Source organism: Neophocaena asiaeorientalis, unplaced genomic scaffold (genome assembly GCF_003031525.2).
Source record: "Neophocaena asiaeorientalis asiaeorientalis breed wild unplaced genomic scaffold, Neophocaena_asiaeorientalis_V1.1 scaffold521, whole genome shotgun sequence".
Taxonomy (NCBI): Eukaryota; Metazoa; Chordata; class Mammalia; order Artiodactyla; family Phocoenidae; genus Neophocaena; species Neophocaena asiaeorientalis.
The window spans coordinates 3,641,953-3,662,403 of record NW_020174712.1 but is presented as its reverse complement, the minus strand read 5'-3'; the positions used below and the strand labels follow the sequence as shown (position 1 = coordinate 3,662,403).

Below are 20,451 nucleotides of genomic sequence, written 5' to 3'. Positions count from 1 at the left end.
GGTTACTTTGTCATAGACGTTGGTAGAGCTAAATTTCAACGTAAATTAGTGAAAGGGCTAGAAAGAAGTATTTATCCTGTCCCTTGATAATACTTCTCATGTGGAAAACTAATATCTAACAATTGGTAATATTTTAGAACTTGAACAATGTAAATACATTTCTATTAAGGTGTAAACGACGACATAGATGAAGGTGATTTTTTTTTCCCCTTTTCTCGTAGGTGGCAGATAACGGAAAGCCTCAGTTGTCATCTTTGACATACATTGACATTAGAGTCATTGAAGAGAGCATCTATCCTCCTGCAATTTTGCCACTAGAGATTTTCATTACTGCTTTTGGAGAGGAGTACTCAGGTGGTGTCATTGGGAAGATCCACGCGACGGACCAAGACGTGTATGACACGTTAACCTACAGCCTCGATCCCCAAATGGGCAGCCTCTTCTCTGTCTCCAGCACGGGGGGCAAGCTGATAGCCCACAAGAAGCTGGACGTAGGGCAGTACCTTCTCAACGTCAGCGTAACGGATGGGAAATTTACCACCGCAGCTGATGTCACGGTGCACATCAGACAAGTGACGCAGGAGATGTTGAACCAGACCGTGGCCGTCCGCTTTGCCAACCTCACCCCGGAAGAGTTCGTTGGTGACTATTGGCGCAACTTCCAGCGAGCTTTGCGGAACATCCTGGGCGTGAGGAGGAGTGACATTCAGATCGTTAGCTTGCAGCCCTCCGAGCCTCATCCGCACCTGGACATCTTGCTTTTTGTAGAGAAATCAGGTAGCACCCAGGTCTCAACAAAACAACTTCTGCACAAGATTAATTCTTCCGTGACGGATATTGAGGAGATCAGTGGTGTGAGGATATTGGATGTGTTCCAGAAGCTCTGTGCAGGGCTGGATTGCCCCTGGAGATTCTGCGACGAAAAGGTGTCCGTGGATGAAAGTGCGATGTCAACGCATAGTACGGCCAGACTGAGCTTTGTGACCCCGCGCCACCGTAGGACAGCTGTGTGTCTCTGCACAGGTAACACACATACGCACGTGGAAGTAGGCAGTGCAGGTCATTTCATGTACGACCTTTGAAGGCTATACGTTAAAGATTGTTCTCTTGAAATTCCTATTAATTAGCTTCCCCCCCTGCCCTTTTTTTTTTTTTTTTTTTAAACAAAGGGGGAAAATGCCCACTTGTCCATCATGGATGTGAAGACAGTCCATGCCCTGAAGGATCTGAATGTGTCACTGATCCCAGAGAGGAGACATACAGCTGCGTCTGTCCAGGTGGCAAGTTTGGCCAGTGCCCAGGTGAGAGGTTCAATAATTAAGAGTACTTGTATTTAAAAAAGTAACTTTCAGAGTTTATTTTCTTCTTTGTTGGAGTTGAAAAGTATTGTAAAGTATGTTTATTATAACAAGTCAGACATAGAGGCGAATAAAGTAGTAGCTTTTCCTTCCTCTTGAACTCCTCCTGAGTTAATAGTTTGATGCTCTTCCTCTCTCATCAGAGCTCATATGAACGTACAGTCCCATACGTACAGATTTATTTTCCTTTTCCTATCACATCTTTTTTTTTTTTTAAAGAAACTGAGGAGTGATTACATCTAACACAGTCCTCTTTTCCTCTGTTATGAGCGTCTTGCCAAGTCCTAATGCTTGTTAATAGTTGTACAGCATTTTGTAGCACGGCTGTACCATCATTTATTCAACATGGTGCTTACGTGTAGAGATTCATTTTATGTTCTCCTGTGTTACAAGAAGAATCCTTAAACGTGTATCCTTACATATTGGTGCTTTCATTTCTGTACAGCAGATTGTAAAACTGGGACTTACCTGTGTCAAAGGTGAACTACACTTTTAATTTTTAGATATACCATTATGTTAGTTTCCCAGAAGTTGTGCCAGTGCCTATTTCTTTCAGTCATGTGTGAAGGTCTCATTCCCCGTTCTTTTGCTAATCTTGAAGGTTTTCAATTAAAAAACAAATCCCTCCATCTAATAAGCATGAAATGGTATCTAATTATTTTAATTGCCATTTCCCTGGCTACTTGTGAAAGCAGTCTTTTCATTTGTTCATTGCCTGTTAGCGCTTCCTCTTCTGTGACTGGCCCGTTCCTGTTATGTGCGGGATTATCTGGATTATTTGTCTGTTTCTTATCTTTAATGTCTGGAGCTCTGGAGCTCTTTGTGTATTTTGATCAGAAAACATCTGCATAACGCTGTCTGTATGTTATTGATCTTTTGATTTGTCTAATTTTTATTTTGTCACTTCTGCATAATTTTACAAAACAATTTTCATCTCTGGATTGATATTATTTTCATCATTTTTGTAGAATGGTAATTGTTTTATGTCTTGCTTGAGAAGGTTTCCCAAACCACCTTCAGGCTATGTATTTTCCTAAACTGCTTTCTAATAATTTTATAATGGACATTTCATATTTAGGTCTTTTATTATCTTAGAATTCATTTCTCTGTGATACAGTAGTCTAACTTATTCTCTCCAAATAGAAATCCAGTTATGCTGTGCTGTTTATTAAACAAGTAGACATTTCCCATTGAATTGCATTTTATAATGTTATAATCATAGATCCAAAACTTGAATTAGTCAGGGCGGGAGTGTGGGGACACACTTATAAAAATATTTAAACTTGATTCTGATTTATTTTTTCCTCTTTGTGATTCACAGGGAGTTCATCCGTAACATTTACTGGAAACAGCTTTGTGAAATATCGTCTAATGGAAAATGAAAACAAGTTAGAGATGAAACTGACCATGAGGCTGCGAACATACTCTACCCACGCGGTTGTCATGTACGCTCGCGGAACTGACTACAGCATCTTGGAGGTGAGCGTTTTTGCATATTTGTACCTCAGATTGTGGGAGACTTTAAAAATATAAATTCCATATTATGTTCAGATTGTCCATTTTTTTAAAAGAATAAGATAAGCAAAATGAAATGGTTGAGTTATTCATTTAAATGGTTCATTGATACTTACACATAAGTTTTATAGAATGAAAAGCTCTTTTTGCTCTGTGGTGATATAGACATTTACTTCTGCTTTTTACAAACATTTTTAGGTACCTGTGACTGTTAACATTCAAACTCTAAGTGATATTACACCTTAGTAATATTATAGGGAGTTTATAGAAAGGTTGTACATATGCTTGAAGTGATAATTAGCTTGCCTACTTTTTTTTTTTTTAGCATGATTCATTTTTGACTTCTGATAAAACCTGATGCTATTTTTGGTTGTTGTTTGGTACAGTTCATTATTACACGACGCCTTTAGGATACGCGGTTGAAATTTGATATCCCTGAAAGGTCCATTTTTATTATCTGTACGATGAATGAGCGTGTGTTCTGTGGTACTTAAATGCGAGGGCTTACTTTCTTCCTTCAGTCACCAAACGTGATCTGAGACTGTGCATGAAGACTCCATGAGAGTAATGTGAACAGTGATTGTTTCTGTCATAGATCCACAACGGAAGGCTGCAGTACAAATTCGACTGTGGAAGCGGCCCAGGCATCGTCTCTGTCCAGAGCATCCAGGTCAACGATGGGCTGTGGCACGCGGTGTCTCTTGAAGTGAATGGAAACTATGCCAGGTTGGTTCTAGACCAAGTCCACACCGCATCAGGCACAGCCCCGGGGACGCTGAAAACCCTCAACCTGGATAGCCATGTGTTTTTTGGTGGCCACATCCGTCAGCAGGGCTCACGGCATGGAAGAAGCCCCCAGATTGGCAGTGGTTTCAGGGGTTGTATGGACTCCATTTATCTGAATGGGCAGGAACTCCCTTTAAATAACAAACCAAGGAGCTACGCACACATTGAAGAATCGGTGGACGTGTCTCCTGGGTGCTTGTTAACAGCTACGGAAGACTGCTCGAGCAGCCCATGCCAGAACGGAGGTGCCTGCCACCCCTCACCCACTGGAGGTAAGCTTCACACGTGAGCCTTCTTTAAACGTTACACGCATGTGCGCTTGAGGGGAAGTTCCCCCTGTATTTCTGCTCTTCCTCTTTTTATTCAGTTTTGTCAGATCCTGCAGCCAGCATGGGATCTGAGTAGCATACATGATGCTCTAGCGGAGTGAGATTTTGAATGCATCCCAGCAGCGGCTGGAGGGGACAGTTTCTCTCCCGCTGAGCTGCGGCCGCGCTGCTTCGTGTTTCCAAACACGTCTCATTCTGCGCCAGTAGCCACAGGAAACCACAGCTGACCCTGAACTCCTCTCCGGCCACACGGACACTGACCTGGGGGTTAGAACTCGTTCCACGTAGCTCTTCTTGAGGCCTCCTTTTATCCAGTGGCCCAGCAAGGGGACTGCTAGCCTTGCTCGCTCTAGGTGGGAGTAGAAGTGGTTTTCCAGAAGGCCTTGGACCCCTCATAAATTATGGTGAACTAGAGCTGGTTATGAGTTTTCTCTTCAGTTCTTTGTGTTTTGGTGATACCAGCACTAGACAACTTTTTACTCAGAGGGAATGGGAATTTTACTAGGTTTTTTACAGGTCTTGGAGAGCTAAATCTTCACCTAAACTTAAAAGTAAAAACGAATATACTGAGACTTATTTTTTGAGCTACTGAATGATAGGACTTTTTGTTCCCTTTTGCTGATATAGGTTATTACTGTAAATGCAGTGCCTTGTACATAGGGACCTATTGTGAAGTGGGCATCAATCCGTGTTCCTCCAATCCCTGCCTGTACGGTGGCACCTGCATTGTGGACAATGGAGACTTCCTTTGTCAATGTAGAGGATTATATACTGGTCAGAGGTATGTAGAGTTTTCTTAGCTTTCATAGTTAATTTTAACATTAGCGTTTCTAATGTCATCATGTTTGTAAAATACATTCACTTGTTACCATTTAAGTATTCTGTTTATGTTTATTTTTTCCCTGTTCTTTAGGTGCCAGCTTAGTCCCTACTGCAAAGATGAACCCTGTAAAAATGGTGGAACATGTTTTGACAGTTTGGATGGTGCTGTCTGTCAGTGTGACTCGGGTTTTAGGGGAGAAAGGTAACTGGCTTCTTTCAAGATTTGTATCTGCACCTCTCTATAGTTTCACAGTGATCAGCAGATGCAACAAAACTTCATTAATTTGGACTGTGTTGCTTCAGGATTGGAATTCAGAGCTCATAATGGCTCCTTGCATAATTTATCTTTTCATTCTTTAAAATAAAAAAATACTGAGCCAAATGAATGAATATTATAATGCTTGAAATATTATATGCTTTAAATATATAATGCTTCTATACCTTAAAAACATTATTTATGAACAAAGAATGTATGGGTGCTTGCAGGAAGTAACTGTTTGAGGAATGAGTAAGATTGTGTTTTCTAAAGCAGACACCCAAGGAGTTGTTACCTATCTGTGAGAGTGATGACATTTTTTCATCATTTATGTAGCATCTAAAATGTTTTTCCACTCTCAGTATCTTCTGTGAGCCTTCCATAATCCTGAGAGGTGATAATTATTTTCCAGGTGAAGAAAATGAGGCACTAAGGTGCCTGTTGTTGACCTTGATAGAAGTGGCTTTTAGTTCCAGATGCCATTTCACCTTAGTTTTTAAACCAAATGGGTGAAGTCTTACTCGGTGCTTGTTACTTGTAAGTGCCTAGTGCTGTACATCTAGAAAAGCCTTCACCGTCATACCAGTCTTGTTAGAAGGCTTGAAGCGCGGCCTGCCTGCAGAGATTCACGTAAGGTTTTGCTCTAGTAGTGGTTGTGGTCTTGAACTTTGCCATCAGTCATACGGTTTTCATTTGTGAGTCTACTTTAATTCTAGACAATACTCAATGTATTTAACAAAAATGTCTCAGTAATCAAAATTGTAATGCTAGGTGAGTATAGGGGATGTTAAGCAGATACATTTTGTTAAAGGAGGAAGGGTTCCAAGTGGCAGGTGGATCTGCGCAGGTGCAAAATATGCCCATTTGGGAAGGCGGGAGGCTGGGCAGCGGGGGTGAGGGGATCGCATGCGGACGAGTCCGTAAGGGTGAGGGTCTGAGGGAGATTTTCAACAGGGAGAAGCATATAAAAACGGAAGACCGTTTTCTAGCCTTTTTACATGCTTTATGGAACTGTCATTTTTCCAAACAGGAACATTTTCTGAGAAATTTAACCTCGTCTCTTAAGTACATTTATCATGCGCATTCTAAATTTCTGGATCAGAAATCAAGACAAACTGAGGTTTAGCCTATGAGTTTGATGTAGTAATCTGTTGAATCCTTAGAAAACTGGCAGTTAAAGATTGACTTGGCATAATGTTTATCTCCCAAATGTACAGAGTATGGAATCAAATGATTCATTACTCCACGAAAGGTGCAGTTATTGTTGTCAGTAGTGTATTTTTGGGTGTATCTTATTCAGGAGGAATTAGCCGTTAGTCTCTAAGAGTCATAGGCCTGGCACGTTCTGGCTCATGTTGCAAAGGCCTCTCTCCTCAATCTGGGCTGTCTTGGCAGGTGTCAGAGTGACATTGACGAATGTGCTGGCAACCCCTGCCGAAATGGAGCCCTTTGCGAGAACACACACGGCTCCTACCACTGTAACTGCAGCCGTGAGTACAGAGGAAGACACTGTGAGGACGTCACCCCAAACCAATACGTGTCGACCCCCTGGGACATCGGCCTGGCTGAGGGCATCGGCATCGTGGTTTTCATAACGGGCATCTTCCTACTGGTGCTGCTGTTCATCTTCTGCCGCAAGATGATTAGTCGAAGGAAGAAACACCAGCCCAAACCTGAGGACAAACACTTGGGACCCAGCGCAGCTTTCTTGCAAAGACCATATTTTGACTCAAAGCTAAATAAGAACATGTACTCCGACGTACCACCCCAGGTGCCTGTCCGTCCTATCTCCTACACTCCAAGCATTCCAAGCGACTCTAGAAACAACCTTGACCGAAACTCCTTCGAAGGATCGGCTATACCCGAGCACCCCGAATTCAGCACCTTTAACCCCGAGTCTGTGCACGGACACCGGAAGGCCGTGGCCGTCTGCAGCGTGGCCCCAAACCTGCCTCCGCCGCCTCCTTCAAACTCTCCTTCTGACAGTGACTCAATCCAGAAGCCGAACTGGGACTTCGACTATGATAGTAAGAACAACCTTCTAAATCTTGATACAATGTCGCTGAGCAATGGACAGTGAGGTGACAAGTTCCGCCAGAGCTTCTGGTGGTTCAGATCAAACTGCGGAGTCTTTGTGAGTGGTGAATGTGCTCAGACCCTGTAGAGCTCTGGGACGACTGGAAAGCTTTTCCTGATGCCCCAGCCCTGGCTGAGCACTGTGGCTGTGATGTTATTTTAATTTAGGAATTGAATCCAGTCATGTTCCAGTTAATCGGGAAAGATCATTTTATCTTTGTAATTGATGTGGGTTCTCAACTATAATGTGGAGGGACTTTTATGACAAAAAAAATTGGGAGGGCATTTGCATAATAGGATTTTTTTCCTAACGTGGCCAGAGAAAGTGACGGTATTTAAGTGGTCTGACATATATTTGATGCTTCGAAAAAATCTATAGGTACCATTTTCAAATTAATTCCCCAGGTTGTCTAATGGTGTCCACAGGCAGGTTTATTGCGAATTTCTATTCTGTGTGAGTCTGCAAGCCATATTTGTAGGTTTTTGGTTTTGTTTTTCAGATGTTTCTGGTTTTTTCTTTTGATGTTCTTTCACTAAACAAATGCCAGGCAGTCTGTGGGTCACGCTTGCCCTGCGTCAGGATACAGCAGGGAAGAAAACAGAGTCTCTGCCTTCATGGAGTGTAACTGGTTTGTCTATCATCTCCTCCTTTTAGCTAAAGTAGTGGATCTTGATCCTTGTCTCTCCAAAAAGCCACTGGAGGAAAAGCCTTCTCAGCCGTACAGTGCCCGGGAGAGCCTGTGTGAAGTGCAGTCCCTGAGCTCCTTCCAGTCGGAGCCGTGTGATGACAACGGTGAGTAAACACACACCTGAAATGCCCTGGTCCCCTGCTAGCTGTCCACAGCCCCGCACACGTGATGCAGTGCAGTCAGGTAGACGCGCCCGGTGCCCCTGGTTTGGTTTCACATTTCACTTCGGACCACAGTTAGGCAATACCTTGGACAGCCTTGCGTGAACTTCCAACTAGGGAAAATGTTTAAAATGTTCTTAGTGCTTAGGTATTGGAACTGTAGCAACTGGTCAGTAATAAGGAAGAAAATATAATTAATTGAAAGGTAATGTCTGTCTGATTGGTTAATTTCACTTTGACCTTTTTTCCACAACAGTGAATATTATAGAAGTTTTGTGGATTTTTTAAAAACCCTTGTAACAGCTTCCTTGAGCATACCCCGCGCACACACACTTACACCCTCACAGCCCTAAGAGGAGAAGCCATAGTCTGAAACTTGCAACCTCAGCGGCACCTGCGGTATTACAAGGTTTTATTTGTCTCTTCCCCCAACTCCCCTGCGGCCTCAGCTCCCATTTGGATCAGAGCATACTGACTGAGAGCACAGTTTAAGAGATTGCTAGTAAGTTTGATTATATTTCTAATGAAGAAGGTTTGACGGTGGGATCATTGATGCCAGTTTTGTTTATCTGAGGGTAAATCGCCTTGATAATCAGCTTTACCATATTAACACATACCAGTAGAGAAAACTGTCAATATTCAGAAATACAAAAAAGTGAGTTTTTAGTGGAAATTTTTGAATGTCAGAATTAGTAATTTTTTTGCATAAAAATGCCATGTGTAAACCGAATTGTTTGTGAATCCAGAGTAAATAGCCCATAATACACTGAAGAGACCTTTCTAAACTAAGGATGGCCATAAGTACGTTACATTCATTCCTGAATCACTTTAAGCATGTTTTGTATGATATCAAGGTACACCTGTGTTTATTATCTAGTGATGAAGTATATGGACATAACTGCTTATTAAACCAACAACAAAGTATAATTCTTTCTTTCAGTAGGTTTAATTCTAAAACATTAGAGTTGCTGATTTATGTAATAATTTATATCTTTGTCCTTAAATGCTCTTTGTAAACCTCAGAATTTTGTCAGCATTTTCTTTCTTTTCCTAGTTTTTTTCACTGAAACATCATTCTTAATACTCTTAAATAGCTTTAATAAGCTATGGTCAAATTAGTTATGAAAATTAATTGCCAGATAATACAATGTGAGAAAAAATACATTTTCCAGGAGTGTCTGCATTTTAATCTTTATCATAATTTTAATCATTATCAGTCATAAAGTCTGTATTAAGAGTGTATTTAAATTATATTTTTTCATTTTCTAAGGCTGTTATAATAGATTACATAGTGGCTTGAGACAAGATAAATTTGTGACAGTTCTGTAGTTTAGAAATTTGATGCTTGTCTCAGGAGGCTAAATTTCAGATGTCAGTAAGGTTGTTTCTGGAGACTCCAGGGTAGAATCCCTTTCCTGCACCTTTTCCAGCTTCTAGAGGCTGCCCCGCTCCTTGGCTCATGGCTTACTCTTCCATCCCTCAAAGACAGCAACAGTGCACCTCCTGGCCGTTCTGCTCTAGTCACAGCTCCCTCCAGCCAAGACTGGGAAAGTTGCTCCCCGTTTAAGAACCCTTGTGATTACATTGGGCCTGCACAGATAATAGCGGAAAATCCCTTCATCTCAGGACCTTTAACTTAATCATATTAGCAAAGTCCCTTTTGCCAAGGATAGTAACATATTCACAGGTTCCCAGGATTAGGTTGTGTACATCTTTGAGGGCCATCCTTCTGCCTATTACATGCATACTTATTTATTTTGGCATAGATGCTTTAAAACAACTGAAAGGGAAAACAAATGAAAGGGAATTTACACAGGAAACAGCCAGGCAGACAGTCTGCATTTCTCTGCGGGATGTTAGCTCACCAGCTGTTAACTCATCTGCAGAAAGACAAGAAAATTGGGGTGGGAGTACATAGAACAGCGACAAAGCCATTTTTATTTTTATGTTGCATAGTTTACCTTATTATATAGCTCTTAATTTTTTTTCCTGGGAAGAATGAGTTTATTAAATGGTCCCAGAAAATTGGCTTAGCAAGTATTTGACTCTTTGAACATGAAATCTTTTGCCCATGGGATGTTAAAATAAGGATTGTTTTGTCATGACTTGATTCATAATTGTCATTGTGACACAAATTTATGGCTAAAAATTTTTTCCCTAAATTACAGTATCATGTGGTTACTCTGTTCCTTTGATTAATAATACAAATATATAGCTTGATTAGAAAAACCTCTGAAACATATAAGGAAGAGAGTGCAAGGGTCATACATAATTATATAGCTATGTTAAAGTAGTCACATTTTTAAAACTATGAGGTAGAAGTTATATAATATAAAGAAATGCTGTTTAATGCACTGTCTCCTGACTAACTGAAGATTTTCCTAATTTACTCCTTTTGTACCTTTTTACAAGCTTCCATAGTGACTGTAATACACCATGTCAATGCTGTAGTTGACACGGTGACTAAAGAAGGTATAGTCATGCCTGTGCTCTGTGTTTGTGTTCACAGTGACTGTCCCTGGAGTTGTGTGCTTTTGCCTACTGTAGTGTTGTACAAAGTCCTTATGTTACGGTTCTGAGGAGGTTGAATACGTTTATTTTGTGCAGGCGTGTACATTAATAATCCAGATACATTGCAAAATATTGTTATATATGTGTGTCTGTAGTCTTTGTTACTTTTTGCCGTTCACAGTGAATTTACACAGATGCCAGAAGTCACCTATAGGGTCTTGACAGCTGCCTTTACATGGCACAATAGTAAGAAGTTAGAAGTAATTCTATCTAAAAAAATTTTAATATAAAAAATTATCTTCATATGAATAGGAGTAAAACTGAATAACACACAGCTTTTATAATTAACTCTAACTGACTCTTCCTTGTTGGATTTTCCCTGAGGTATGGTCAAGGAAAATTATAGAACATGATAAGATATATTTTTATATTTGGTTGAGTGAAAATCATTGAATAGGAAGGTTTATCTGGTCAAAATTATAGGAAATACCTGCCTTAAATTAAATTAGCCCTTTATTATACACTGAAATTCAAGTAATCACATGCAGACTGCACAGGCATTTTCAAACTGTAAGTCAGATCACCGTAGAGCTTGTGAACACCCTAATTGTTTAGGCCCCAGCACCAAGGTTTCAAGGATTGAGGAGGTCTGGATGGGGCCCTGAGAATTTGCATTCCCAACCAGGCCCCAGTTAATTCTGGTGTTACTGGTCTAAGGATCGCACTGTGAGAACTACTGGCGTAGACCACCAAGAGTACATAAAGCTTAGGGGATCCTTTTTGCTAGGACATATGTGTCACCAAGACTTAGGTGAGAGAAGGATGGTTTCAGGCCAAGTTTGATGGGATGGGGCAGGGGTGAGGTTTCCGTGTTTACTAGTTACAGTTACCGACGAGCCTTACACTTACTCTCCTAAGAAGTACCATGTCTTTGCTTGGTGAGTCAGAAGGTGATCTGTATTTTGTCGACTGAATTTTAGTTTTCCCATGATGAAATTCTAATATTTTAAATATTGACAGAGTTTAAAGAAGCAAAATTTGAGTGTTTCTTTCATTGCAGTCTCTTTCATTGAAAAATATTTTCGGGGCTTCCCTGGTGGCACAGTGGTTGGGAGTCCGCCTGCCGATGCAGGGGACACGGGTTCGTGCCCCGGTCTGGGGAGGATCCCACATTCCGTGGAGCGGCTGGGCCCGTGAGCCATGGCCGCTGAGCCTGCGCTTCCGGAGCCTGTGCTCCGCAACGGGAGGGGCCACAGCAGTGAGAGGCCCGCGTACCGCAAAAAAAAAAAAGAAAAATATTTTCGGCATATTAAATATTAATTGAGTTTAAAATTGAAAGCTAGTTTAAATTTAAGAATTATTGAGTGCCATTTAGTAACAAAAATTGTCAATCCTCTTTTTAAAAAGAAACTACCACAGTTTTAGCAGGCTTTTTAAAATAATTCTGTAGATACATGTTAGCTAAATACTGGCTTATTCATGTTTTAGAATCACCACAGTTTTTTCAGTGTTTGATTTAAATTCCTAGAAGAGAACCGTCAGATCTTCTTTGTTCCAAATTATTTTATCACAAGGATTTTCAAGAACATCATTGAACACACAGAAGCCATTGGCCTTGTTGAGAAAGTCACTAATCACCATGATTCTTACTTCCACAATAATAAGAATCATGATGGCCTCCAACCAACAGTTAGTGCTTGACCTACATTATCTGATTTAATCCTCCAAATAACTAAGGGATTTCCACCCCCATTTCAAAGATAAGAGCCTGAAGCTTAGCCAGGGTAAGCAACCTGCCCAGGGTCATGTGATTCACACTGACTGTCTCTGCTCCATGCTGGAGTTCCACGTGCAAAACGAGGACCCTGAAAGAGCAAGTGGATGGGTGGGCTCAGGGTTACAGGCAGCTAATGGTGTCTCCAAGGAAAGGTAGACAACGTAGGTATAAAATCGTATTCAAACTGGGCAAGGTTTGGAGAGATTTTCTCTTGGCTGTTCATAAGTGTCTAAGTGCATTCATGGTTTCTCTGAATTTAATGGCCACGTGAAGGCCTTGCTGTGCTGGAAAGTATGTGTCTCTTGTGTCACTGTGGCTTTTGTATTTGGATTATCACCTAAGGGACCTGATGTGACCGAGCCTTTCATAATATTTCTCAGTAACATGAGGGTATCATTTAAATTCCTTACCAGTTTACATTTTATTAGAGCCTGTAGACTTTCAGTTACTCCTAACAAAATTTTGTGTTTTCAGGATTAGCTTGCCAGAAACAAGGGAAAGAAAGTAAAATCCTGAGTTTCCAGGCACAGTCCCTACTTCATCATCACTCATCTTTTCCCTGCACTCCCACGTCCCATTTTATTTGTGCTACACAAATTTCTCACCATTTGGAATTTTCATAGATAATGGCTTAGAGGCATGGTACATGGCTGACTGGGCCTTTATAAACAGTTTATATTGTGTTATATGTACTTATCTTTATTGCCTTTTCAGCCATCCTTCTCTTTTAATTACAAATGTTTTCTTTTCTCTCTACTCTGCAACCAAAAGAGTCTTTTGCTGCTCCTGACCTCAGCAAATCAAGAGGTGACTTATGCATGCCAGTTGTTCACTGATAATTCACTAAAACAAATTGGCGGAGGTTCGACCCAGTGCTGACTTGCTTCATGTGTTTGCGCAGTAACTAGTGCATAGTTGTTCGTGCCCTGCATTCTAAACGCGACTGCCTGACCTTCGCCCGTCTGCCAAAGGATTTCAAAAATCCCGGGGTGGGGGGAGGGTTTTTTATAATAATTGTACTTTTATAATATACAGTTGAAAATGATCCTTAGTCCTTTTTAAAGTAACAAAAATTGTAGTTTATCAAACATTGTGTTACAGTTTTCAATGTTTAATTGCATTTTTGATTTGGAGGCATGCTTTGATATGTCACTGTATTAATATAGTTCATTGTTTTTCTTAGGGCTAATGGAAAGTAGTACAATTTTTAATATTAAACTTATAATGTTATTATAAAGGAAATTTATTTTTTAAATTTTAGCATGCTAAAGATTGCTTCTATTTAAAGGCTCACATTAATTACTGTTTTTTTTTTTTTAACGACAAGTAGTGCAGATCAAGTGACATTTAATATTTTACTAAATAGAGACTTCTTTCTGAAAGGACAACATTTCTTTACCAATGTCCTAAGCCTGAACTAATACTCTTCTTTCTAAAGAGCAGTGGGTTCTAAATTACAAGAGGAAAGCTGAAAGGATGATTGGAATCATTTGAAGAAAAGTGCATGTATCTAGATGCTAGCATACTGCTTCTGTTAAAACTTCCATTCCTTTATGTAAGCACCTAACACTTGAGTGTTAGGTGCTTACATAAAACTGTAAGTCCACATTTTAGGAGCCAGAGCCTAATTCATAGAGGTTCTCAAAAGTGGTTCGGGATGGGAGGACGTCTTCAAAGCAGAGACCAAGGGTTTCCAGAATGTTGATCCTCTGTGCGTGGGAATGCCTTTGCACCTGTGTGTGTTGCATACACTGAGCCCTTTTTCCGTGGTACGCACTCTTGGGAGGAAAACACGTTGAAGTCTGTTTTCTTTTCTACCAAGGGTATCACTGGGATACATCAGATTGGATGCCAAGTGTTCCTCTGCCAGATATACAAGAGTTCCCCAATTATGAGGTGATTGATGAGCAGACGCCCCTGTACTCAGCAGATCCAAACGCCATCGATACAGACTATTACCCTGGAGGCTACGACATCGAGTGTGACTTTCCACCCCCGCCGGAGGACTTCCCCGTGCCTGACGAGCTGCCACCCTTACCTCCAGAATTCAGTGACCAGTTTGAATCCATACACCCTCCCAGAGACACGCCCGCTGCAGGGAGCCTGGGCTCTTCATCGAGAAGCCGGCAGAGGTTCAACTTGAATCAGTATCTGCCCAATTTCTATCCTGCCGATATGTCTGAACCTCAGAAAGCAGGCCCTGGTGAGAACAGTGCTCGCAGAGAACCCTACGCCCCTTACCCTCCAGGGTATCAAAGGAGCTTTGAAGCCTCCACTGTAGAGAACATGCCCGTGTCCATGTACGCCTCCACAGCTTCCTGCTCTGACGTGTCTGCGTGCTGTGAAGCCGAGTCTGAGGTCATGATGAGTGACTACGAGAGTGGAGATGATGGCCACTTCGAAGAGGTGACGATCCCTCCACTCGATTCTCAACAGCATACGGAGGTCTGACGCTCAGACTCCCCGCAAAGTGCCTGAACCGTAATGAACCTAGAGATTCTGTCAGTGATCTCCTGCATTGATCTTTGCAGCAGTGCTTAAGCGCTTTTTTCCGTGAGCTGAAACGGGCATGGCTGCACTGAATCCCACACCTTGTGACCTGTTAGCCATTTCCAGCGTCCTAACCTTCTGTCTTTGGGTGAGGTTTACGTCGGCTGTGCCATTTCTGAGCATCTTTTTTGTATTTACATTTGTCTGTGTTAAAATAATAAAATGAAAATCAGTCCTACTATCTTGTTAGCATGATTCATGTATTTATATAGATTTGATTATTTTAATTTTCCTGTCTTTTTTTGTAAATTTTATGTACAGATTTGATTTTTTCCAGTTTTAACTAGAATTTCAAGATACTTTGTGCATTTGTTTTTGACCGAATTTTGGTGGTGTTAGTGTCATTACCTAGCACCCTGATTTTTTAATATAACCAGGGTTTCACTCTGTATCCTTTTCAACTGAAGTATGACGTTTCGTTAATACATTTCAGTATAGTCATTCATTTCTATCTGTACATAGGATGAGGACAGATCCCATACATGGACATGTCTTAAATGGGTTGCTGTATTTTAGAATTGTAAAGATTTTTCATTATTGGAAACTGTAATGGGGACCTTCTGCAGACTGTTTAGAACCAAAACCACCATGACACAGTTTTTATAGTGTCTGTATATTTGTGATGCAATGGTCTTGTAAAGGTTTTTACTGAAAACTACCATTAGCCAGTCTTTCTTACTGACAATAAATTATTAATAAAATACTTTAGCTTTACTGCCTGTTATTCCCCCGTATTTATACTCCTGTTCAGGATTCAGTTAATGAATTGAGAAAGAAGGGCTGGATGGACGGATGGATAGAAGGATGGATATAGCTTTTTTTGGCTTAAATACAGAGTTTCTTTGCAGTTGCCAAAACCAGACTGTACTTACAGATGTTGCCACTAGGTGGCAGTATATAGCTACGTGCTACTGCTCAAAACTATAGGTATAGAGGCAAACGGCACTCTTATGTAATAAGTATTTTCTAACTAAAACGTCAAGAAAACTTTTCTTATGCATTTTTTATTTTATTGCTATTTCTTGGCCATAATTGAAACGCATCTATGGTTTTATCCTATGATTTATATCAAAAACAAAGCATTTTATGAAGTATTTTATCTTTCTGTTGTCAAAGAACGCATCATACTTCTATAGGATTTAACATGAAACTCAGAAGCCATCTTCCATGTGTATTTATAGTCAAAATCATCTCTCCGTCCCACAAATATTTGTTCAGTACAGACCATGTGCCAGCCACTGTGATACGAATTATACAGAATCAAGCGTTCTTAGAACTTTGCAGACACAGTTTCCCTTTAGGTAAAATGCCTTTGTTTATTTTATTAAACGATATATATACAGAGTTTAAACATCAAAGAGAGCTAAAATACGTATAACCAAAACCAGCAAACTCAGGCACTCTGCTATAACCACTTACAACCCTTTAAGCTGTTTTCTCATTTTTCCTTTCAAATTTTTAAGTGTATGTATTGTCACTTCTTGAGTCACTAATTTTAGGAATTGCAGATCATGTAACCTGTAAACCTCCATTGCTCTTGTTATCCTCGCCTTAGTTACACCTTCCTTTTTGGTTTAATTCACACATAGTGTTTTCATTGTTTTGATGATGTAAACATTCACCACAGAGCTAAGTAACATGTGATGTTTATTTCCATTTACTTTGTAACATTCTCATTTTCTTAATTGCCTTAATTTTTCTTTTACTTATTTTTTAGAATTTGTGACTATTTTATTAATTTATTCAAAAAAATCTTTTTGTTCACTTACTGAGTATTGTTCTGTATGGACAAAAATTCTCTGTCTCCTTGAATTTTACATGGGGGGAGGGTAGGTGGCAAGGGGAGATGGTGAATCAATAAGATATTTCATAGCAGAGTATGGAGTGATGAGTGCTGAGGAGAAAAATTCCTATTGGGGAAGGAAAGTGGTGGGGTGGATGGGGGATGGGAGGTAAAAGCTGAAGACCTCAATGGCAAGCTGGCATTTGAATAAACACCTGCAGTTGATAAGGGAGAATGATGCCACGGGGCCACCTGGTGCACCAGCATTCCTGGCAGAAGAGCTAGTAAAAAGGCCCCAAGGTTAAGAAGGTCGAAGAAAAGAGGGGAAACAAGTGTGGCCTCTCATGGATTTATAAAGTGCCTCTTAGGACGTGGTCAAAACTAGTAGATGACCATTGCTGATATCTGTAGGTCTTTTACTTCAAGGATCTATTTCTCCAGAGGAGGGACTTCGCACTTCCAGCTTGAGAAATACCGTTGCTCTTATTTTAAAGTTGACTGGATGGGAAGACTGGCAGTTTTATCATGTACGTAGTCCCCCAGCTGTCATTTCTGGGAACATTCCTCCTCCCTCCTCTTTGCCTCTTGCCACCGAGTCTGCTCAGGATGGAGCTGAAACACGGGTCTGTATACAACTGAAACAGCCAGCACCCCTGGTACTCACCCCGTTGTCACCCACTTTCCAGTGAGAAATCATTGTAGGCTGCACGAGCTCTCCAGGCTGTGAGGTCTGATTCCTCCTCTGCTAAGGCATGATTTATCACTCCCCGCACCATCCATCTTCATACACTGTAGTGTGGTTTATAGTTAATACCTTTTTACTTGCATTGAAAATGGGGCTGCTTTTTAACTTTTTCCCCCTTTCCCTGTTTTGGATTTTCAAGAGAAGAAATAGAATGCTCTGCCACCTTAAACTGGAAGTCTGGAATACGCTCTTAACCACTGATTCCCAGTGTCTAGAACGTTAGTATGTTAGTTTCCTATTGCGCCACAAATTACCAGAAATGTGGTGGCTTAAAATAACTCCCGTTTGTTAGCCCCAGTTCTGCAGGTCAAAAGCCCAGCATGGCATGGCCAGGTTCTCTGCTCAGATCTTGCTAGGCTGAAACCAAGTTTTCAGCTGGGCTGGGGTCTCTTATGAGGCCTGGAGTCCTCATCCAGGTTCACATGGTGTGGGCAGAATCCAGTTCCTTGGGGTCATCGAACTGAGGTCCCCATTTTCTTGCTGTACAGCCGAGTTTCCTGCTTTCTCACTGACAGTGCCCACTTTATTGGCAGCGTCTGACTCAGCTTCTAGTTCTGTGACCCTCTGATAACATAGTAGCTTACATCTTCAAAGCCAACGGACCTCAGGAGGGGCCCAATCCCTCTTCTAAGGACTCACCTGATTGGGTCAGGCCCACCCAGGATAATCTGCCATTTGATTAATTAAAAGTCAACTGATGAGTAACCTAATCATGGGAATTCCCACTGTATTCATGTCCACACTCAAGTCGGGAATTACACTATGTACTCCCCAGGGCAGGGTTCTTGTGGACCATCCTGGAAGTCTGCTGGCCACCATTGGCACTCTTTGTTATTTTTTATTTTTACGATACTTTGACCTTCTAAAATATTATACAGACCATATTTTAAACTGAAGACTATTTGCATTTTATTTTTTTTAAGAAAAGGCATCATCTTGGGCTCATTGGAAATGAATAAACAACTGACCCGAGGTCTCAAATGAAAACGATTACTTTAACATAACACAAACTATATGAATTGAACACTTTTGTTACAGAAGAATCCAAGCAGCCACATAGTATAACTAGCATATGCTTGTCCATTTTTTTTTCCCTAAAGACCCTTTACTTCCATAAATCTTGATAGGTAGAAGCCAGGGTCTGTCACTTTCCCCAACTAGATTTCATTTTGACTGTTTGCTTGTTACTCATTTAAAATTCCCTTGCAAAATTCAGATGCCTTAGAAAATTCCACCACTTTTTCAGTATTTCTGGACACTGCTAAATGTCCTTTTCACCTGGATTCCGTGTTTTATATATTTTTTGGTAGTATATTTCTATTTGAAGGCCACTTGTTATTTGTCACATTCTTTATCTGCTACCCTTGGAAACTGGTTTAGTTTAAAAGGAAAGAGTTTTACAGGCTAAATATCCATTAGAAAAAAAATGCTAGTTAAAAACATTTGAACTTTTAAATTTTGATTTCGGACTTATTTTTTTCAATTCTATCTCTAAAATTTAGATCTGTGTGTATGTGTGGCAGGAAGAGTAAATTTACTTTAGGTAATTGTGCTTACCACATTCGTTTTGTTTGTCTGTTTGTTTGATTTTTGGCGGTACGCTGGCCTCTCACTGTTGTGGCCTCTCCCGCCGCGGAGCACAGGCTCCGGACGCGCAGGCTCAGTGGCCATGGCTCACGGGCCCAGCCACTCTGCGGTATGTGGGATCTTCCCGGACCGGGGCACGAACCCGTGTCCCCTGCATCGGCAGGTGGACTCTCAACCACTGCGCCACCAGGGAAGCCCCACATTCGTTTTTATCATACAGTGTGTGGAGTTGTCATACTAATCTGCTGCAAAGTGAGAGAGATGCTTTCCAGGTGCTGAGAAGCTGCGTTAAGCTTTTTGGATTGCTTTTAATTTGCGAAAGCAAAAAACTGGCCGCCTGAGTTCTCATGTACCTTCCCAAAGAAACTAAGCGTGAGCCTAGGAAGTGGGGGATTGACTCTAAAAGCATGGTGATGGAAGAAGGAAAGGTACACCCAGGACACACTCATTGTTAATGAGTGATATGAATTCAAAAGCCGTTGTTTACTCTTTCTGATGAAAATACTAGATAAAGCTGTAGGAAATCAGTGCTTTGAGTTGCCAAAATGACCTGTTATAGAATTTTACCTAATGTTATTTATTGATAATTAAAACAAATTAGTAACCAGGTTATCAGCAGGGATTAGAAGCTTTGACTCTTTCAGTTCTCTTCCTTGAAGAACCTTGCTGCAAGAGAGTTCCTCTCATGGAACCTATTTGTGTGTAAACCGAGGGTTTCTGGGTGTGTTCATCCGTGCTGCCGTCTAACAGTCACTGAACTCTTGCCTCCTGCCAGACGCTGCCAGGCTCTAAAGATACTCCCTGGTGTCTCTTTTCTTGGTTTCCTCTAATGATTCTGGGATGATTTCTTACTAAGCAGAATCGTTCAAAGTTTTTAATGTTTTAAAACATTTAAATATAAGCATTGTAGGAGATTGAAACGTGCTTATGGCACTTGATTAATAAACTCCAAGACTAGGGAAAACACCTGCTTCCCTTCTCTGCTGCCTTTTAGCATTTCTGCTTTTGGGGATGACGCAGAACCAGCTCTACTCTACTAGTGGGCCATCCTAACAAGCACAGAATTTCAACACAGTGCCCTTTCTAGGTCTTTTCACGGGGACACTCTGGTTATGCACAGTTTATTTCTATTCAAATCATCACAAGACGACATTGGACGGGGCTGTTGTTCTCTTCATTTTGTCATTCGCCTGCATAAAAAGAGTATTTTGAAATGTATTATATCTTTTAATTAAAAAAAATTAAAAACATCTATAAGGTGTTCCCAATCGTATAGTTCGTAGGCACATAGAGTAGAAATGCAATGATCACTCCAGACACATTTTCTTAAGATTTCTGGAATGCAATCAATCCAACATTTAAAATCTGCCATTCTATAAATCTTATTTATTTGTTTATATTTTTTTGGTTTAAAAAAAGTAAAAAGTTTTTGAAAAAAGTAGATAAGAATCTACTACTAGATTCCTATCTCCCAGAAACAAATCCTACCTCGCAGAAACAAATCCA

At 40.7% G+C, this 20,451-nt stretch overlaps 1 protein-coding gene across 4 annotated transcripts in view; it reads left to right on the top strand.

The window, feature by feature from the left end:
- FAT1 (FAT atypical cadherin 1) overlaps window positions 1–15,533 on the top strand; it is a 119,368-nt gene extending 103,835 nt beyond the window's left edge. Inside the window, exons 18-27 of one of the 4 annotated variants that reach the window (XM_024759951.1) lie at window positions 222–1,023; window positions 1,170–1,301; window positions 2,680–2,837; window positions 3,469–3,931; window positions 4,616–4,769; window positions 4,902–5,012; window positions 6,462–7,093; window positions 7,798–7,935; window positions 13,052–13,087; window positions 14,103–15,533. In XM_024759951.1, coding sequence (XP_024615719.1) covers window positions 222–1,023; window positions 1,170–1,301; window positions 2,680–2,837; window positions 3,469–3,931; window positions 4,616–4,769; window positions 4,902–5,012; window positions 6,462–7,093; window positions 7,798–7,935; window positions 13,052–13,087; window positions 14,103–14,731 — 3,255 coding nt within the window. In that variant the 3' untranslated portion in view covers window positions 14,732–15,533. Of the gene's footprint in view, window positions 1–221; window positions 1,024–1,169; window positions 1,302–2,679; window positions 2,838–3,468; window positions 3,932–4,615; window positions 4,770–4,901; window positions 5,013–6,461; window positions 7,094–7,797; window positions 7,936–8,441; window positions 8,495–13,051; window positions 13,088–14,102 lie in introns of those variants that run through there. The other 3 variants (XM_024759950.1, XM_024759953.1, XM_024759952.1) reach the window with 3 other exon arrangements.
- The last annotated feature ends 4,918 nt before the right edge of the window (window positions 15,534–20,451 follow it).